Here is a 14343-nt window from a genome sequence, read left to right as displayed (position 1 = left end):
TATTTATTTTTTAATGATAATACTTGACCTACCCAAACCCAAACTTACGTTGTGGTACGATTCTAGACTAGCGCTAGTGTCTCCCCTAATTTGGTTATATGCGTAGATTTTATTGCGGTTTGTAGGCCACGTTTGGAGAGTTTATTTTGTGCAGTATTTTTAGAAGAAAAAAAACTTGGTTGTGAGTCAGTTCCGTAGTACATTCCCTTGTGATACGCGCTTCCGTCGTTCAACTAGTGGACCGACTGTTGTGTTCAAACGTCACTTCGGAAAAGGCGGTTTGTTGTGATTACCGTTTCAGCGTTTAGAAACGCCCGCTAGCGCTAAAGCTGAGACTTACGGTGCGGTTGTTTTTGCGGCGCGTTTTCCCAAGTTCCGCTATCACGTCACGCCTTATAAGGCCAAGGCCGAAGCCTGATCGGTCGGCGAAGGTCGATTAAGAAAAAAACGGCGGTGCCAGGTTTGCGACACAGCCGGCGACTGTGTAATTACAAGTTTATCCCGGCGTTCCCGTCTTACGCTGAGATAGCAAGCGCCAGACTCGGCCCGCGCTTACGTCAGCTAATTTGCGGGTGTCCTGTCGGCGATTGCGAGAGTTTAACGTGTCTGGGCGACGCGGGACACTTGTCTCTGCCGTTAGTTGTTGCATCTGACTCAGTACAAGTTATCTCAGACCGCATGCACAACAGTGATGCTTTCCAGGCGCTAGTAAAGCCTTGGCGTTTTCGCTTTAGCCTCAGACCGCCATCCAGGCAGCTGGAGTCTTGTGTACACAGGCATGTTTCAGAACACGAGGAATCGCCGCTGAGAATATGCGCGGAATGCCACGATAGACCACTCACGGTTTCTGTTACATGTAGCCAGGCAAGGCGACCTGTACCAAGCCTTATAAGGCTGTCGAAGACAACTGCATGTCTTTTTTCACAGCAGGAGTAACGGTTTGGTGTTGGTTTAGAATCCTACCAAGCGTTGAAACAATTATAAAATCAACGCACATTATTTGGGTTGACGTGTCGGTTTAGTGTTTGGGTGAGGGTTGGTCTAGTATTATTATTTAAAATTGCTTAACCTACCCAAACCCAAACGCTAACCCCTGCAGCCAAACCCAAATAATGTTTGTTGTGGTAGGATTCTAGACCAGCGCCATAACCTGTTCATATCTGTTTCCATTCGAGCTGCACCAAAACCTAATTATTTTCTGTTTTTTTTTTCAATTTGCCTGTTGTTATTTACATGATGGTCAATTTGCCTGTCACCAGTCTGTAATACGAACAATGCACATCCCGCTGAAAAGTTGTAGTTGAAAGATCACCAGTTATGAGTACAATAGGTATGTGTTGCATTCTAGGCTAATTGCTGTCAATAGTTATAAAAAAATAACTGACTTAACTTTTTGCTGACATTTACTAATTGCAAACACATCATTGTCTTTTTCAAAAGCATGCCAGCTAAATAATTCGGTTAACCCACTTTATGCACCAAACCTATCACTTAACATTTCGCTACTAATTAATAATTTTTTATGGAGTAATTGTAAAATAAGAGCATGAGTAGGAATTGCTGTGTTAATTAGAATGTTGGTGAAGAGAAGACATCAAACTAAAACTAAAACAACACATTAATTATATTGTAATTGCTTGCCTATACTCAATGGCCTAATTTACGCTGCATGATTTTTTCTAATAATTTGTTCTTTCATGTCTGTCACTTCACTCTTGGGACTCCAGGATGTCCTCTTCCGTTTTCCTCTGGATCCGGTAAAACCAAGTTTAAGCGTGTGAATTTTGTCTCTGCAAAGTCGGGAGCTAGCTCTTCTCGAAAGCACAGTTCTGCCTCGGAAAGCAGTGGATCGGGGAGTGTGTCACTTACAGAAGCAGATTTGTCGGCAAAAATTGGTGCAATACACGTCGACGATGAAAATGTGATGCCCTTAGATTCTACTAGCCAATCTGGCGATAGGCAAACATTTGACCTTGAAGTTCAATCTCCTAGTACTGATAGTTCAGTGTATGATGCCAAACAAACTGAAGATCTATCGACTTCAATTACTGACTTCTCAGACCCTGATGAAACTCAAATCTTGTCAGCTAACAAGACGAATCAAGAACAGGAAAACAACCCAGAACTAAACATCACTGTCACAGAGTCCCAATCACCTGAGAAAAGCACATTCTACGATTTCACAGATCAGGATGTTTCAAGGATAGTTCCTTTGAATGACGGCAAGAAAACGCTGTCCTCATCCGCTACAATTGACAGCGAAGAGGAAAGGGCTTACACAGACGATGACATTGACGACTTTGGCGAAGACGAAAGCTCCGTAATACCAGGGTCCCTTAACCTTTCAAACAACAATAACAACAACAATTTGTGTCCTGAAGAAAGTCAATCATCTGTAGTAGTAGTAGTCGCTCGTTTTGACTCTGATATGGCTAGCTCTTTGTTAAGCGAAGGTGCAGTTTTGTGGCATGATGAATGTGGTGAAACTGATGCAGTTAATTCAGGTGCAATTTTTTCAAAAGGTAACATGGCTGGTTGCTGTCCTTTGCATGCCTACTAACATTGAAAAGCCAGTAATTTTTGCATGCATAGACTAGTATAGACTGCTATTTAGCTATTTTACTTAATGGTTTGAATAGTATAAAAATGGTACAAAATTAATGTTTTTTATTACTGTGTATAAAAAGTAAGTTTAAAACTATTTATTCAAAGCTTTGTTGATAAATATTTGTACTTTATAATTTATACTATTAGGTAAGTTTAGCTATTACTTTAAGTTTACTGTAAAAAAAGAAAAGTAAAACTTTTTAAAGTATTTAGGTGAAAAAGTTACTTAGACAAATTTCCACTTTTACATTAAACATAAATCATTGGCTAAATTATGTGGCACCTTCATCTCAAAAATTTATTTTATTACTTAGTGTTGTCTTAACCACTAAATAAATAGTGTTTATTTTTGTTCACTGATGTAGGTGCAATGAAACCGGGTCCTGATGATTTTGTGCAGGCCCCCCTACCACCCCCTCCACCCAGTGACTTTCTGAACAATCAAACTCAACAAAACTTGGTAATTTTTTGAGCCATTAATTTATAGAGAAGCTAGATAATAGACTTTGTCGATCCTGAAACCTGCGTCACCAATAACCCAATGAAACCTATTTAGCATAATGTTGGTGGTTAATATAAATTTAAAGTGGTCCTGTAGGTTTAAATTACTTGTTATGTTTTGATAATTACAGCATGAGAAACTAAGACTGTTAAAAACATTTCATTTTAGAGTCCCAACAATGCAGTAAATGGAATCAAGAGTTATCAGAAAGGTAAGAAAAATAACAAAATAATATTTATGTGTTTTGCGTTTTAAAGTGTGCAAAATAAACTCGACTATTTTCCATTTGCAAAGGTGCACAACAATAGATATCTAACCCCCAAATTATTTTTTTGCGGGGACTTTCAGTAAAACCAGCGGTATGGAGCCCCACGTCAAAATCCCCCGATGAATTCCCCCTCCCTCCCCCACCAAGCGCCGATGAACTGGCCTCGACCACCCCTGGCCAACATTTCAACTTCAACAGCAAGCCGAAAGGCTTTCGTGCAGTCACCATTCCAAACGCCAGAGTAAGCCGGACATTTTTTATTTAATTATGTAAAATTCGTTAAAGAGTATTGATGTCTTGTTGCTGGCTTCAAACAGTTTGAAAGGCAGCATGTAAGGATACGAATTTATAAACGTGATTATATAAAGTGTGTAAAATACATTAAATAGTATTTAAGCCTTCTACGGAAATAAAAATGCGAAATATATGAACATAGTAAACGTAATTGTGCAGTAAACGTGATTGAAGTCTGTGAATGCATTTAAGAAAATTGATACCTTTTCTGCTTCAAAAGGTTGACAACACAGCACGTAAGGATACGTATTTACTGGTCTACGTAATTAAATAGTGCTATATTTATGAACATGGTAAACATGATTGTATTAAGTGTGTAAAATACAATAAAAAGTATTGATGCTTTTTGGCTTCAAAGGGTTCGAAAGACAGCATGTAAGGATACGTATTTACGAGTCCAAGAAAATAAATAATAAATAATATGAGCATAGTAAACGTAATTGTTCTAATTGTTTAAAATACATTTAAAAGTATTGATGTCTTGTCAAATTCAAAAGGTTTGAAAGACAGCTTGTAAGGATACGTTAGCGTAGTTATGAGTCTGCGGTAATAAATAATGCCATATATATATAAGCATTGTAACCGTGTTTGTGTTAAGTGTGTAAAATACATTAAAGAACAAATGCCTTGTCGACTTCAAAACGTTAAAAAAAAGCTTGTAAGGATGTGTATTTACGAGCCTACGGAAATAAATAATGATATATATATGAACATTGCAAACGTGACTGTTTTATGTGTGTAAATACTAAAGAGAATTGATGCCATGTCGGCTTCAAAAGGTTTAAAAGACAGCACGTAAGGATACGTATTTATGAGTCTACGGAAATAAATAAATAATGCGATATATATAATCATGGTAAACGTGTTTGTGGTCCTGTTATCAAGTGTATCGTATCTCGTTTTGTACACCAAACAATCGGCTGTGTATAGTATAAGCGCAGGGTAAATGTCTCAATATAAATCTATGGTTTGTATATTTCCAAAAGCGACGGAGGAAAGTTTAGCATAATCAAACTGATATAGTATCTTATAATCAAGAGTCTGTTTTGAATAGAAGCTTCCACGTGTTGGTCGTATCAGGGAAAATCTCGAGCAAAGTAGGCTTATCGCGTTGATCGGTATCTCAAGACCACAGCGAGCGACATCAAAGAGCACTGAAATACGACGACGGATAAACACGCGCAAAATATTTCCCTGTGTCTCGCTGAAAAAAAAGCTTTCTTTTCGCTATTTGTTCTTTACTGTCTTAGGCACTCAACTTTATCTCTGTAATAACTTTCTTCTGTTTCTCTAATAGTTTGACTTGTTTTGGCCCAACTTAGTTAATACATGAGCATAATTGTTGGAGGTTGTAGACGTAGTAAGAATGTCAACGCCCATACAGAATTAGGTAGCATTTTGAAACATAATCTATGTTGAAAATGAATGAAGAGTTATTTTACATAATCTATGTTGAAAATGAATTGAAAGTTATTTTACATAATCTATGTTGAAACTGAATGAAGAGTTATTTTAAACGTTTAAATGATACCTATTTTTGTATGAGCTTTGATATTCTTACGACGTTTTGTAAAAAAAATTCAATCTAAGCCAGAATATTATATTAAAATAAAATTTTTCTTAAGACATTTTCTCTTTTCCTTGCGACAATTAACCACACATTTCTTCTTTTCTCCTTTTTACTTGAAACTCTTTCTTTTCCGCAATCCGAGGAGACGCCAACTTCACCGCGAAGCGATTCCCGAAGCTCAAACAACTCGGGTAAATACCCGGGTTATCCAAACCCCTCCAACGGCGATGGGCGTCTTACCCCTTCCAACGATGCTTTGCAAAGGAGAAGCCCGAACGGGAAAGACCACGGCGGCTATGTGACCCTGCTGAGGGACACACGGCAAATTCTCATAGTAGGAAATTTGTGGTTTGAACCTTTTTTCTCTTTCATTAAAATCTACAATTTTCTATAAATGCTTGCAGTGGGACTCCAAAGTTTTGCGGATATTTTTACCTCTGTTTCTTCTCTTTTATGTAGAGCAGCGGTTCTCAACCAGTGGGCCATGGAAACTTTTTAGATGGGCCACAGACCAATTTAAAAAAAGCTAGATTTTTTAAAGAATTTAGTTTCATTTGAGTCACTATACCTAATTTTACAGGAATAATGGCTTGGGGAGGAATTGAGTAGGAATGTAAATGAAATGTAAATTTATTGTTATTAGGCTTTGCTATATTTTGTTTTAAACCTTTTTATAGTTTGTCCATTCATAAAAATGTTTAGGGCCACAGAATTTTTGTACAACGAAAATGGGCTACGAAAGAAAAAAGGTTGGGAACCACTGATGTAGAGCTTGTAATCGCTTAGAACCTTGTCTGTACTACGACATGTGACGTGACCTATTAATTTTCCTCCTTTTAATTTTGCTGCACTTTAAAATGGTAGTTTTGTTTTATTTTATGTATCATTGTAATGTTAAAGGCACCTTGCCTTTACTACGAGATAAAGGTTTTGATCCATCACTTTTTTACTATAAAATGGCATTTAGCAGTGGTTTTGGCAAATCTTATAATGCTTCCACCACGAAATATTCACGATAAACGCCTTACCTGTAACGAATTGACAACGAGATTTACGGACACAACATATAGTCAAGTACTCTGGCCAAAAAAGACGAACATCTCAACAAAAAAATACTTACCACGTACTTCCTGTCAATGGGAGGGTTAAATTCGCACCCGCTGCCTGTTTTTAACAGCGTTTTATCTTGAAAGCACACAGTTATTGATTATACCACACATCTGAACCATTTCTGAAAAAAATGCATTACTTAAAGATTACTATAGGTTATGAACTTATCATTTTTTAACGTCACGATAGCCCCATTAAACTTTTGAACTAAGTAATGCATCTGATACTTAATGTATGCCAATTTTCGGGGAATACGTTTATATATATATGTATATATATATATTTATACTGTATATAACAATTAAGCTATTTGGCAGTGGTTCTTGCCGCTGGGTAATTATCTTTATAAAGGGGGTAATTTTTAGAATGATATATTACAGTCTCTGAACGTTAAACAGCAAGAAGTGCTATCAGCCTCGTTAGATCGTTTTATTGGTGTAGTTTCGGTTCATACAATTTTAAAAGGTGTAATTGAATTCATTAAGTTATCCTCAATGTAGCTGGAATATGGCCATGTTAAAAATAACTAAAGAGATATTAGAAACGTTAAAAATATTACCTACTTCTATCTGTTCTTTGATGTTTCTACTCCGTCTTACTAAAATATCCTTGATGGTTACGACACAAAAAAGGTTAATAACCACTGCTTTATACTGTACAATTGTCGTCACGTGCAACATTTGTTAGAACATAACTTTAGTTTATAGTAGGGTTTCTTAGCCAGGGGTGCTCTGTTCCTAAGGGGTGCGGGATTCTGAATCAGATACAGAAAAAGAATTATTGTAATTGATTTTCTGCTCAGCTAAATGTAAAACTAACTCATATTTTGGTGTTGTGTTACTATGGTACCAGTTACTTGTATAAAAATAAAATTCAAATGGTTATTGTGATTTAAGCAATTTTAGAAGGGGTGCGAAAATTGGTTGGTTATTTGAGAGGGGTGCAACAAGAAACAAGGTTAAGAACAACTGCTTTATAGTGAAGCCGAACCTAAATTGAATTTTTGCATTGCAGAAACCAAGCAACTCATCCCAAGCCAAGGTTGAGAGTTCCAGCACTTTCTCTGTGGCAGGAAAACCCTTCCCAACTTCGCAAAATGGTAAGAATGCACCGACTATTGTTTCTATAACCGGGCGGATTTCCTTGTTTCAAACAATGGTTTAACCGGTTTTTCAAAGTTGGCCGCTGTTGAGTATGACTTTAAATAACATCGTTTGTCACCCTAGGTCTTTATTCTTTGTGTATAATTTCGATGCCATTTTTTCTTTTCCTACTAATTTCATGTTTAAACCTTTTTTCAGTAAAGCGATTTACCAAAAATCTGTCATGCGGTTATATTAATTAATGGGTGTTATATCATAAAATTACAATTAGTCAAAAACAATCAAGTTACACGCACAGAAGCACTGCTTTAACACTGCAGTATGCTATTTTGTTTCATTTTTGTCCATTTTAACAATGTTTTTCGGTGTGTAACATGACGACATATTTAGTCGAACAATATACAACGCTAACGTACAAGCAAACACGCTTGTATTAGATATGCCCAATGCGCTCATGATGTTCGAAATAATGTTCAGTAAACTGTCAACCTAGCTATTAGCTCAGCATAGGCCATTTTATGACAAAGGCACGGTTTTAAATGAAACTGTTGTTCAAGCCAGGTGGTCATTGGTACAATGAGGGTTTTTCTAATGTTTGGCTTTTGTGACCGCAAAGGAATTTTCAAAACACTGATAATTACAAAATTGGACCTTTTAATTTCCACCAAAAAGTCTAGAATTATCGGCAATGATCTTACTGTAGGTGTACAAGTATATTTTAACCAGTAAAAAGTCAAGGAGGCACTTCGGTCACTCAAACCACTTTATTCACTGTACAATGCACATGACCACGCATACACGATTCGAATTACGGATTTCCTATACTCGGCATTTTATTTCGATTGCGATAACCGATATTTTGGAGAAAAATATCGTGATCCGATCCTATTCCATAAATGACGTCATTACTAATTGGATCGGCGCCGAAACCACCCTAGGTTCGCCTAATATCTCACTTCCCTAGTTGTAATCTGGGAAATATAGAGCAGTGAATCACGGTAACAAATGTTTCTAATTTCTTAAGCTGGTCACATAGGTCACGCTTATAGTTGACTGTGTCAGTTAACAGCTGACCGATTTGTTTGTGCAGCCAAGACTGGAATTACCCCGAATGAGAAGCTTCCCGAAGGCGCTGTCTATCAAACAACAACCCAGGAAGGTAAGGAAGGCTAAGAGTGCTTAGTCCACTTTTGTTAGCAGATAAGGTACAACCATAAACCTATATATTTTTGAAATGGTGCATACTTTTGCCGAGTTTCCGTAGTATTTTGGCCTTGATATCTAAAGCACATTTATTATTATTCTACATTTTCAGAAAATTAATTTATTAAGGAATGCTATAAGAGTGCTTAGTCCACCATTGTTAGCAGATAAGGTACAACCATAAACCTATTTTCATATTACAGCAGTATACGCAAAGCTAGCAATTCAGTTCAGACACTATTAAAAGATCTTAACATATATATTTATATATATATTTCGCCAGCAAAGGCATCGTCAGTATATCTTAATTCGAATGAATCATTCGATGCCTTTGCTGACGAACTATATATATAAATATAAGATCTTTTAATAGTGTCTGACCTGATTTGCTAGAGTATTCTGCTGTTACTGATCAGGAATTGAGGTCGACATTTATCTTGCAAGGGTCAAAAAATTTCCATTATCACATATTCATTTTCTGTCATAGCGTGCATACATTTAACCCGTTCACTAGGTACTTTCGTTTTAATTTCTAAAGCACGTTTGTTGACATTGTAAAATTTCGGAAAACAAATTTAAGCACTAAAAATCACCGCGGTTTACGGATTTGGCATCTGCAGTCATTTCGCTGAATTTTTGTTTTTAAAGTTTCGCTTGCAATGATCGGAAAATACGGCGGTATTTACTTTTAAGGAAAATTGTGTATTTAGCACTATAAGAAATATTTCTTATACGCTTACTGTTTTAACAGACAAAATGTACCAAACAAACCCAAACACCTCACGGTTATTGCTGCTTTATTCTTTGAGCCTATGAGGCTAAGTTATGTTTTATGTACGCTAAATGTTAAAACGTGCTGTCTCTCTCCCTCTTTTTTTAGTGTTTTTTTTTATTAACAAAAATGGCGCAAAAGGCACTCGGAAAACAAATTATAATAGAAAAGCTCTCAGGCAGCTAACGACCATGTACTTTTGTATATCGCCATACTTCCTCCTTTTAAAGCCGAATATCGCTCGAAAGTTCGCACAGAAGATAACATAGCGAAAAAGCGTAACATGGTACACATTGATAAATTACATACAGTATACCTTGCATATAAAAGGACACAATTCACAAATGTTCTTTGTGCACTCCGAAGAGTAATTGCTCGGGGGAAAATACACGATATTCGTAGTTTCATACTTAAACCACGCGCTCACGTTTTCCCAGAATAAACACGCCACAGGACACAAATAAAACAAGTGGTATACGTTTTCCGTAGCCTTTTTGCAGAAAGTACATCGATTCTCTTTAACCAAACAAAAAGGGAATCATTTGACGCCTCTCTCTCTCTCTCTGTAGGCGAGCTTGTTCACACGGACACGTACTACCCCGCCGCGGATAACGGCAACCACCAGTCGGTCGTGCTGGAACGCACCAAGAAAACCACCCTGTTCAAGGCGCCTCACCACACCGGCATCGGACCTGTGAACGACAACGGCGTCCCCTTTGCCCTGCGAAGTGTAAGTGGCTTGTCTTGTTGCTGTTTTGTGCGTAAAATGTGGTATAGAATGCATCGTCACACAGCCAAAGCAACAGGCTTATGAAAATAAAGTGGTGTACTATTGCTGGATAATGAATTCTAGTACAAATTGGTGTATTATTGCTTGATAATGACAAATTACAAAGCCAAAAAGGTCGAGTAGATCGACATCACCTTTTTTAAGACGTTTCGATACGAACTTGTATCATCTTCAGTTAATTTTGATTGAAATGGTGCCGATTTACTCGACCTTTTTGCCTTTGAAATTCATTATCAAGCTACATTACAGATCCGTACATGGTGTAACCTGGTGTAATTGATCTAAAAATTTAATCGTGGAAAAAACAAAAGTACTAGTAAAACGGCTTGATGCCATTAGAACGTGTTAAACGTTTGGCGCTTTTTGTCCAATTCATCACTGATAGCTCATATTTGTGTCCTGATGTAACCGATATAGCCTACACGCCTTATCGTGGCTTATAGATAAGACTCAATTCCTATTCCGTATGCTGCCTACGCTTTACGTAAACATTTAATTTGGGGAGAAACGAATTTGCGAAAATATTTCCTTGGTGGCTGTGTGACAAATAAGAAAGTACACTGAGTTTCTTAAACTTTTTTTTACTGCGGACGCCTAAATTGTTTTTTGGCTCAGCGTGTGAACCAATTTTCCAAAAATGACGTCACGAATTGTTGTAATAACACAAATAGACTTCAGAAATCTGCTGATTTCTGTCCAAAAAATGTGAAAGTGTAAATGAGTCTACATTCAGTCCAAAACCGCTTTATTTTAATTGAAGTATTTTTCTAAAAAATGATTACTTCTTTAACTATACACTTATATTTCCATTAGGCCGTCATGGACCCCTAAAACTAGTCTTAAAAGTAGGACTCTAGTTTAAGAACCCCCTTGCGGTGCGGATTTCACGGGCGTGACTTTTAATCTTTCGCGCCGTCGTTGTCTGCGGTTTGTCTCTGTCATTTCTGTGACGCCCATTTGGCGTTTGTGTTATTTGCCGACGATGTGAATTTATATTTCGCAAATAGCGATCTTCTTTTCACTATACTTGGTACACAGTGCCTTTGGCATTCAAATCTAAGGTGTAATTGGATTGTGTAGTGGCACACGTTTGAAATAGGGTTTAATAAAAACAGCTGTTGATTCTCAAAAAGTGGACCATTTGGTATCAAAGCGAATAAAATTTCCGGTTTACATCGGTACACAATGCTTGGACCAGCCTACCAGCTTCCAAGTGAATCAAATCAATAAAGTACACACCTACAATGTCGTTTGTATGCACAATGATAAACTACTGTCCTAAATATCACAACCACTCGTTTTCGCCCAACTTGTGTCACTGTTTTGTGCAGAAAACTAAACACATAATATTGGATTTTTTGTTAACCGAGTTAATCAGCTTAAACGTCACCCGACCTATTGCTGGAGATTCAACTTGTTGTGACGTATAACCCGTTGGCTCGAGTATACAATGTCGTAATTGTAAGCTGTTCCATGTACGCCTGTGAAAAAAAATCGATTTCAATTTAAACGTTTACATAAAACCAGTAGGCCTACGCTAGAAGGTGAAGGTCATATCCTTTGCTATTAGTCAAACCAAACTGATCACGAAGTATGGCGCAATACACAGTTTAAACACCAGTGACGTAATCGCGACATTTGCTGAGAAGCAAACGTCTAATGTCGCCACTAAGATAAACAGGGAGCAGATTATGAGCGCCGTATACGGTCGGACATGCTCGCGCCTAACCTTGTTGATTGTGCGGTTTCAGACGGTCGACGATTCCAAGCATTGGTACAAGAACATGTTCAAGCAAATGCACAAGATTGAAACGGGAGAAGGTGGGTTGTATATTCGCTAATGCTGCTTAATATTATCAGCTTTATACTGCTTAATATTTTCCAATATGGCTTGAAAATTAATGTCAAAGCTAAAAAAAAGTTAAATCTACATTATCTTAAAAAATATGTTTCAATATATACTTGTAACACTTGCACACCGCTGTACCTTTTCATAACCTGAATATGCTTATTAATGAGCTCTGGACGATTGAAAACTCATAATAATAAGGATTGCATTCCGCCTTTTAGAAATATTTAAATAGATTTCACAAAGTGGGTTTCGAAACTTCATTTTTAAGATAATGTTCATTTGCTCGACCTATTTAATGCTGCTGAATATTTCCAAGCAGTCATGACATTTTTTTCTGGATTGCGTTAATTTATGCGTATTTCAATGTTTACTGCACACCTGATCATCTGTGAATTATTGTATATTAGTAAAGTTTACCTTTGTTAAAAAATCTCAAGCGTATATGCTATATATATATGTAGTGGATTTTAATTTCTACTCTTGCAAATCATCTTGCATTAGTACAATTTATAAATGCATGACTAGTTTTTTTGGATAGCTTTTTCGCCGAATGATTTAAAACTCTTACTCTGTGTACAGGAAATGACGAGCGACCAGCCTCTGCCATTGACCAAGTTTCAGTAAAGTAAGTTGAACAGTTCAACATTTGTGCTTCTGTTGCTTTGAACTTCACGAAATTGGCAAAGTCGCACAACAAACAACTGTTGTAATTTCAAGGCACTAAGTTTATAAATATCTGATTTTATCTGATTTAGATTTTTAAACATAGTTTATCTCAGTAAGTGAATTTATTTCTACTTTACGCATTTTGTTCCAAAAATCCACTAGGGACGAAGTACCAACATAGAAAAGTTCCAGTTATATTTGTTTCAACGCAAATTGCTGACATGGTCTTAGTTAAAATTTGCGTATCTTTGTGTGACAACAAAGACTGCAATGATGTGCTTGTAACGAAGCCGTGTAAGCGAAGCGATGTATTAATTAATCGATCGTAGTAACGCTCTGTGTTTTCGTTTCCCTTGTATACTCCAGTTTGACCTTGTAACGGCATTTTATCCACTTTTAGGCGGCTTCATGTACACAAAGCGAATGTTTTTAAATTCAATTTTTCCTACAGGATTGCCACAAAGTCAAGTGTTTGAATATCTTTGAATTGATTTACATATAAAAAAGGTTTTTAAAAAACCTATGTTATTTAAAAAATGTCCAGCTTAAGTCATGTCTTTCAAAAGTGCCATTATAAAACTATTAAAAGTGTTTAAATTGTGTTAAATCACGACACTCATACTGTTTTGCTTTTGAATAATATTCAACGTCGAGCCGCGAGCGATCCAATCTTAGGTCCAATTTTAAGAAAACCTACAATTTTTTTTTTGAAAAGTCTTCGAAATGTATTTTTGTCACAAAATTGTGCGGCAACCCTGTCCTATTCAATCTCTATTTAGTTGATTAAACCACATTATTACCTTTTCAGCGACCGCACCGTCCAGCACCATAGCTCGGTCGACATCGAGAAGCCCACGAAAGTCGGTCGCATCACCGACTACCAACCAGCAGCGCCCTACGTGGTCGAAAATGAACCGGTAAGAAAAAGCGCCGGTACTTGTTGAGTTTGCGCCCGACGCGAGATTCGAACCTGAAACTCCTGGAAATTTAACGTCCAATATGTCGGGGTGCGGCATTAGCCGTATGAGATTCGCTGAAAAGTTATTTATCGAAAGTGTTCCTTTAGGTTTTTTTCTCAAAATCGACTTTTAGTTATCGTAGTTTTACAGCTGCACTTGTCCTCAACTTTATTATAAAAAGGGCTACAGAAGAAAATGTATAATAAAAGCTACAGCACGCATTCTGCCTGCCAAATCAAAGGTTACCCCAATTCCAACTGTTCTGTACCTTTTTTTAGCAACTTTTGTGTCTATACTTTAAATAATTCCAGTATTGTTTTTCTGCTATCCTTTTTCTACCCACTTTTCCAACTCTTATTTTTCGTCTCTTCTCTATACTTCGCCTCCTTTTCACCCCTTCAAGGTCAAACTGAACCTGGACAACCTGGGGAAGCCCCGTCGGCGAAGGGGCCGGCTTTACCCCAACATCGGCCGTTCCGAGAAACACCTGCAAACCTACGGAGTCGTAAGTCGTGCTACCCACGTCGTTTCAGCTGTTCGTATATGCTCGCATTGACTGTCACTCACACAACACCACTCCAGTGTTAACTCAGTTAAACTGGATCGAAGTTTCGAGAAACGTCAATCTCGCCATTTCGTTATAGGTT

The 14343-nt window shown here is 37.3% G+C and overlaps 1 protein-coding gene across 3 annotated transcripts in view; it reads left to right on the top strand.

Moving 5' to 3' along the window:
• The first annotated feature begins 1258 nt into the window (after positions 1–1258).
• LOC146157414 (vinexin-like) overlaps positions 1259–14343 on the top strand; it is a 32112-nt gene continuing 19027 nt past the window's right edge. The window contains exons 1-13 of one of the 3 annotated variants that reach the window (XM_083386681.1): positions 1259–1330; positions 1728–2522; positions 2973–3067; positions 3278–3320; positions 3458–3618; positions 5384–5575; positions 7366–7450; positions 8545–8613; positions 9999–10159; positions 11971–12040; positions 12651–12696; positions 13546–13654; positions 14100–14169. In XM_083386681.1, the coding sequence (XP_083242807.1) occupies positions 1318–1330; positions 1728–2522; positions 2973–3067; positions 3278–3320; positions 3458–3618; positions 5384–5575; positions 7366–7450; positions 8545–8613; positions 9999–10159; positions 11971–12040; positions 12651–12696; positions 13546–13654; positions 14100–14169 (1909 nt within the window). In that variant the 5' untranslated portion in view covers positions 1259–1317. Of the gene's footprint in view, positions 2523–2972; positions 3068–3277; positions 3321–3457; positions 3619–5383; positions 5576–7365; positions 7451–8544; positions 8614–9998; positions 10160–11970; positions 12041–12650; positions 12697–13545; positions 13655–14099; positions 14170–14343 lie in introns of all 3 variants that reach the window. The other 2 variants (XM_083386682.1, XM_083386683.1) reach the window with 2 other exon arrangements.

Source organism: Ascidiella aspersa, chromosome 4 (genome assembly GCF_963924565.1).
Source record: "Ascidiella aspersa chromosome 4, kaAscAspe10.2, whole genome shotgun sequence".
NCBI classification, from domain to species: domain Eukaryota; kingdom Metazoa; phylum Chordata; class Ascidiacea; order Phlebobranchia; family Ascidiidae; genus Ascidiella; species Ascidiella aspersa.
The sequence above is the reverse complement of the archived record's forward strand: the minus strand, read 5'-3'. Positions and strand labels throughout refer to the sequence as shown.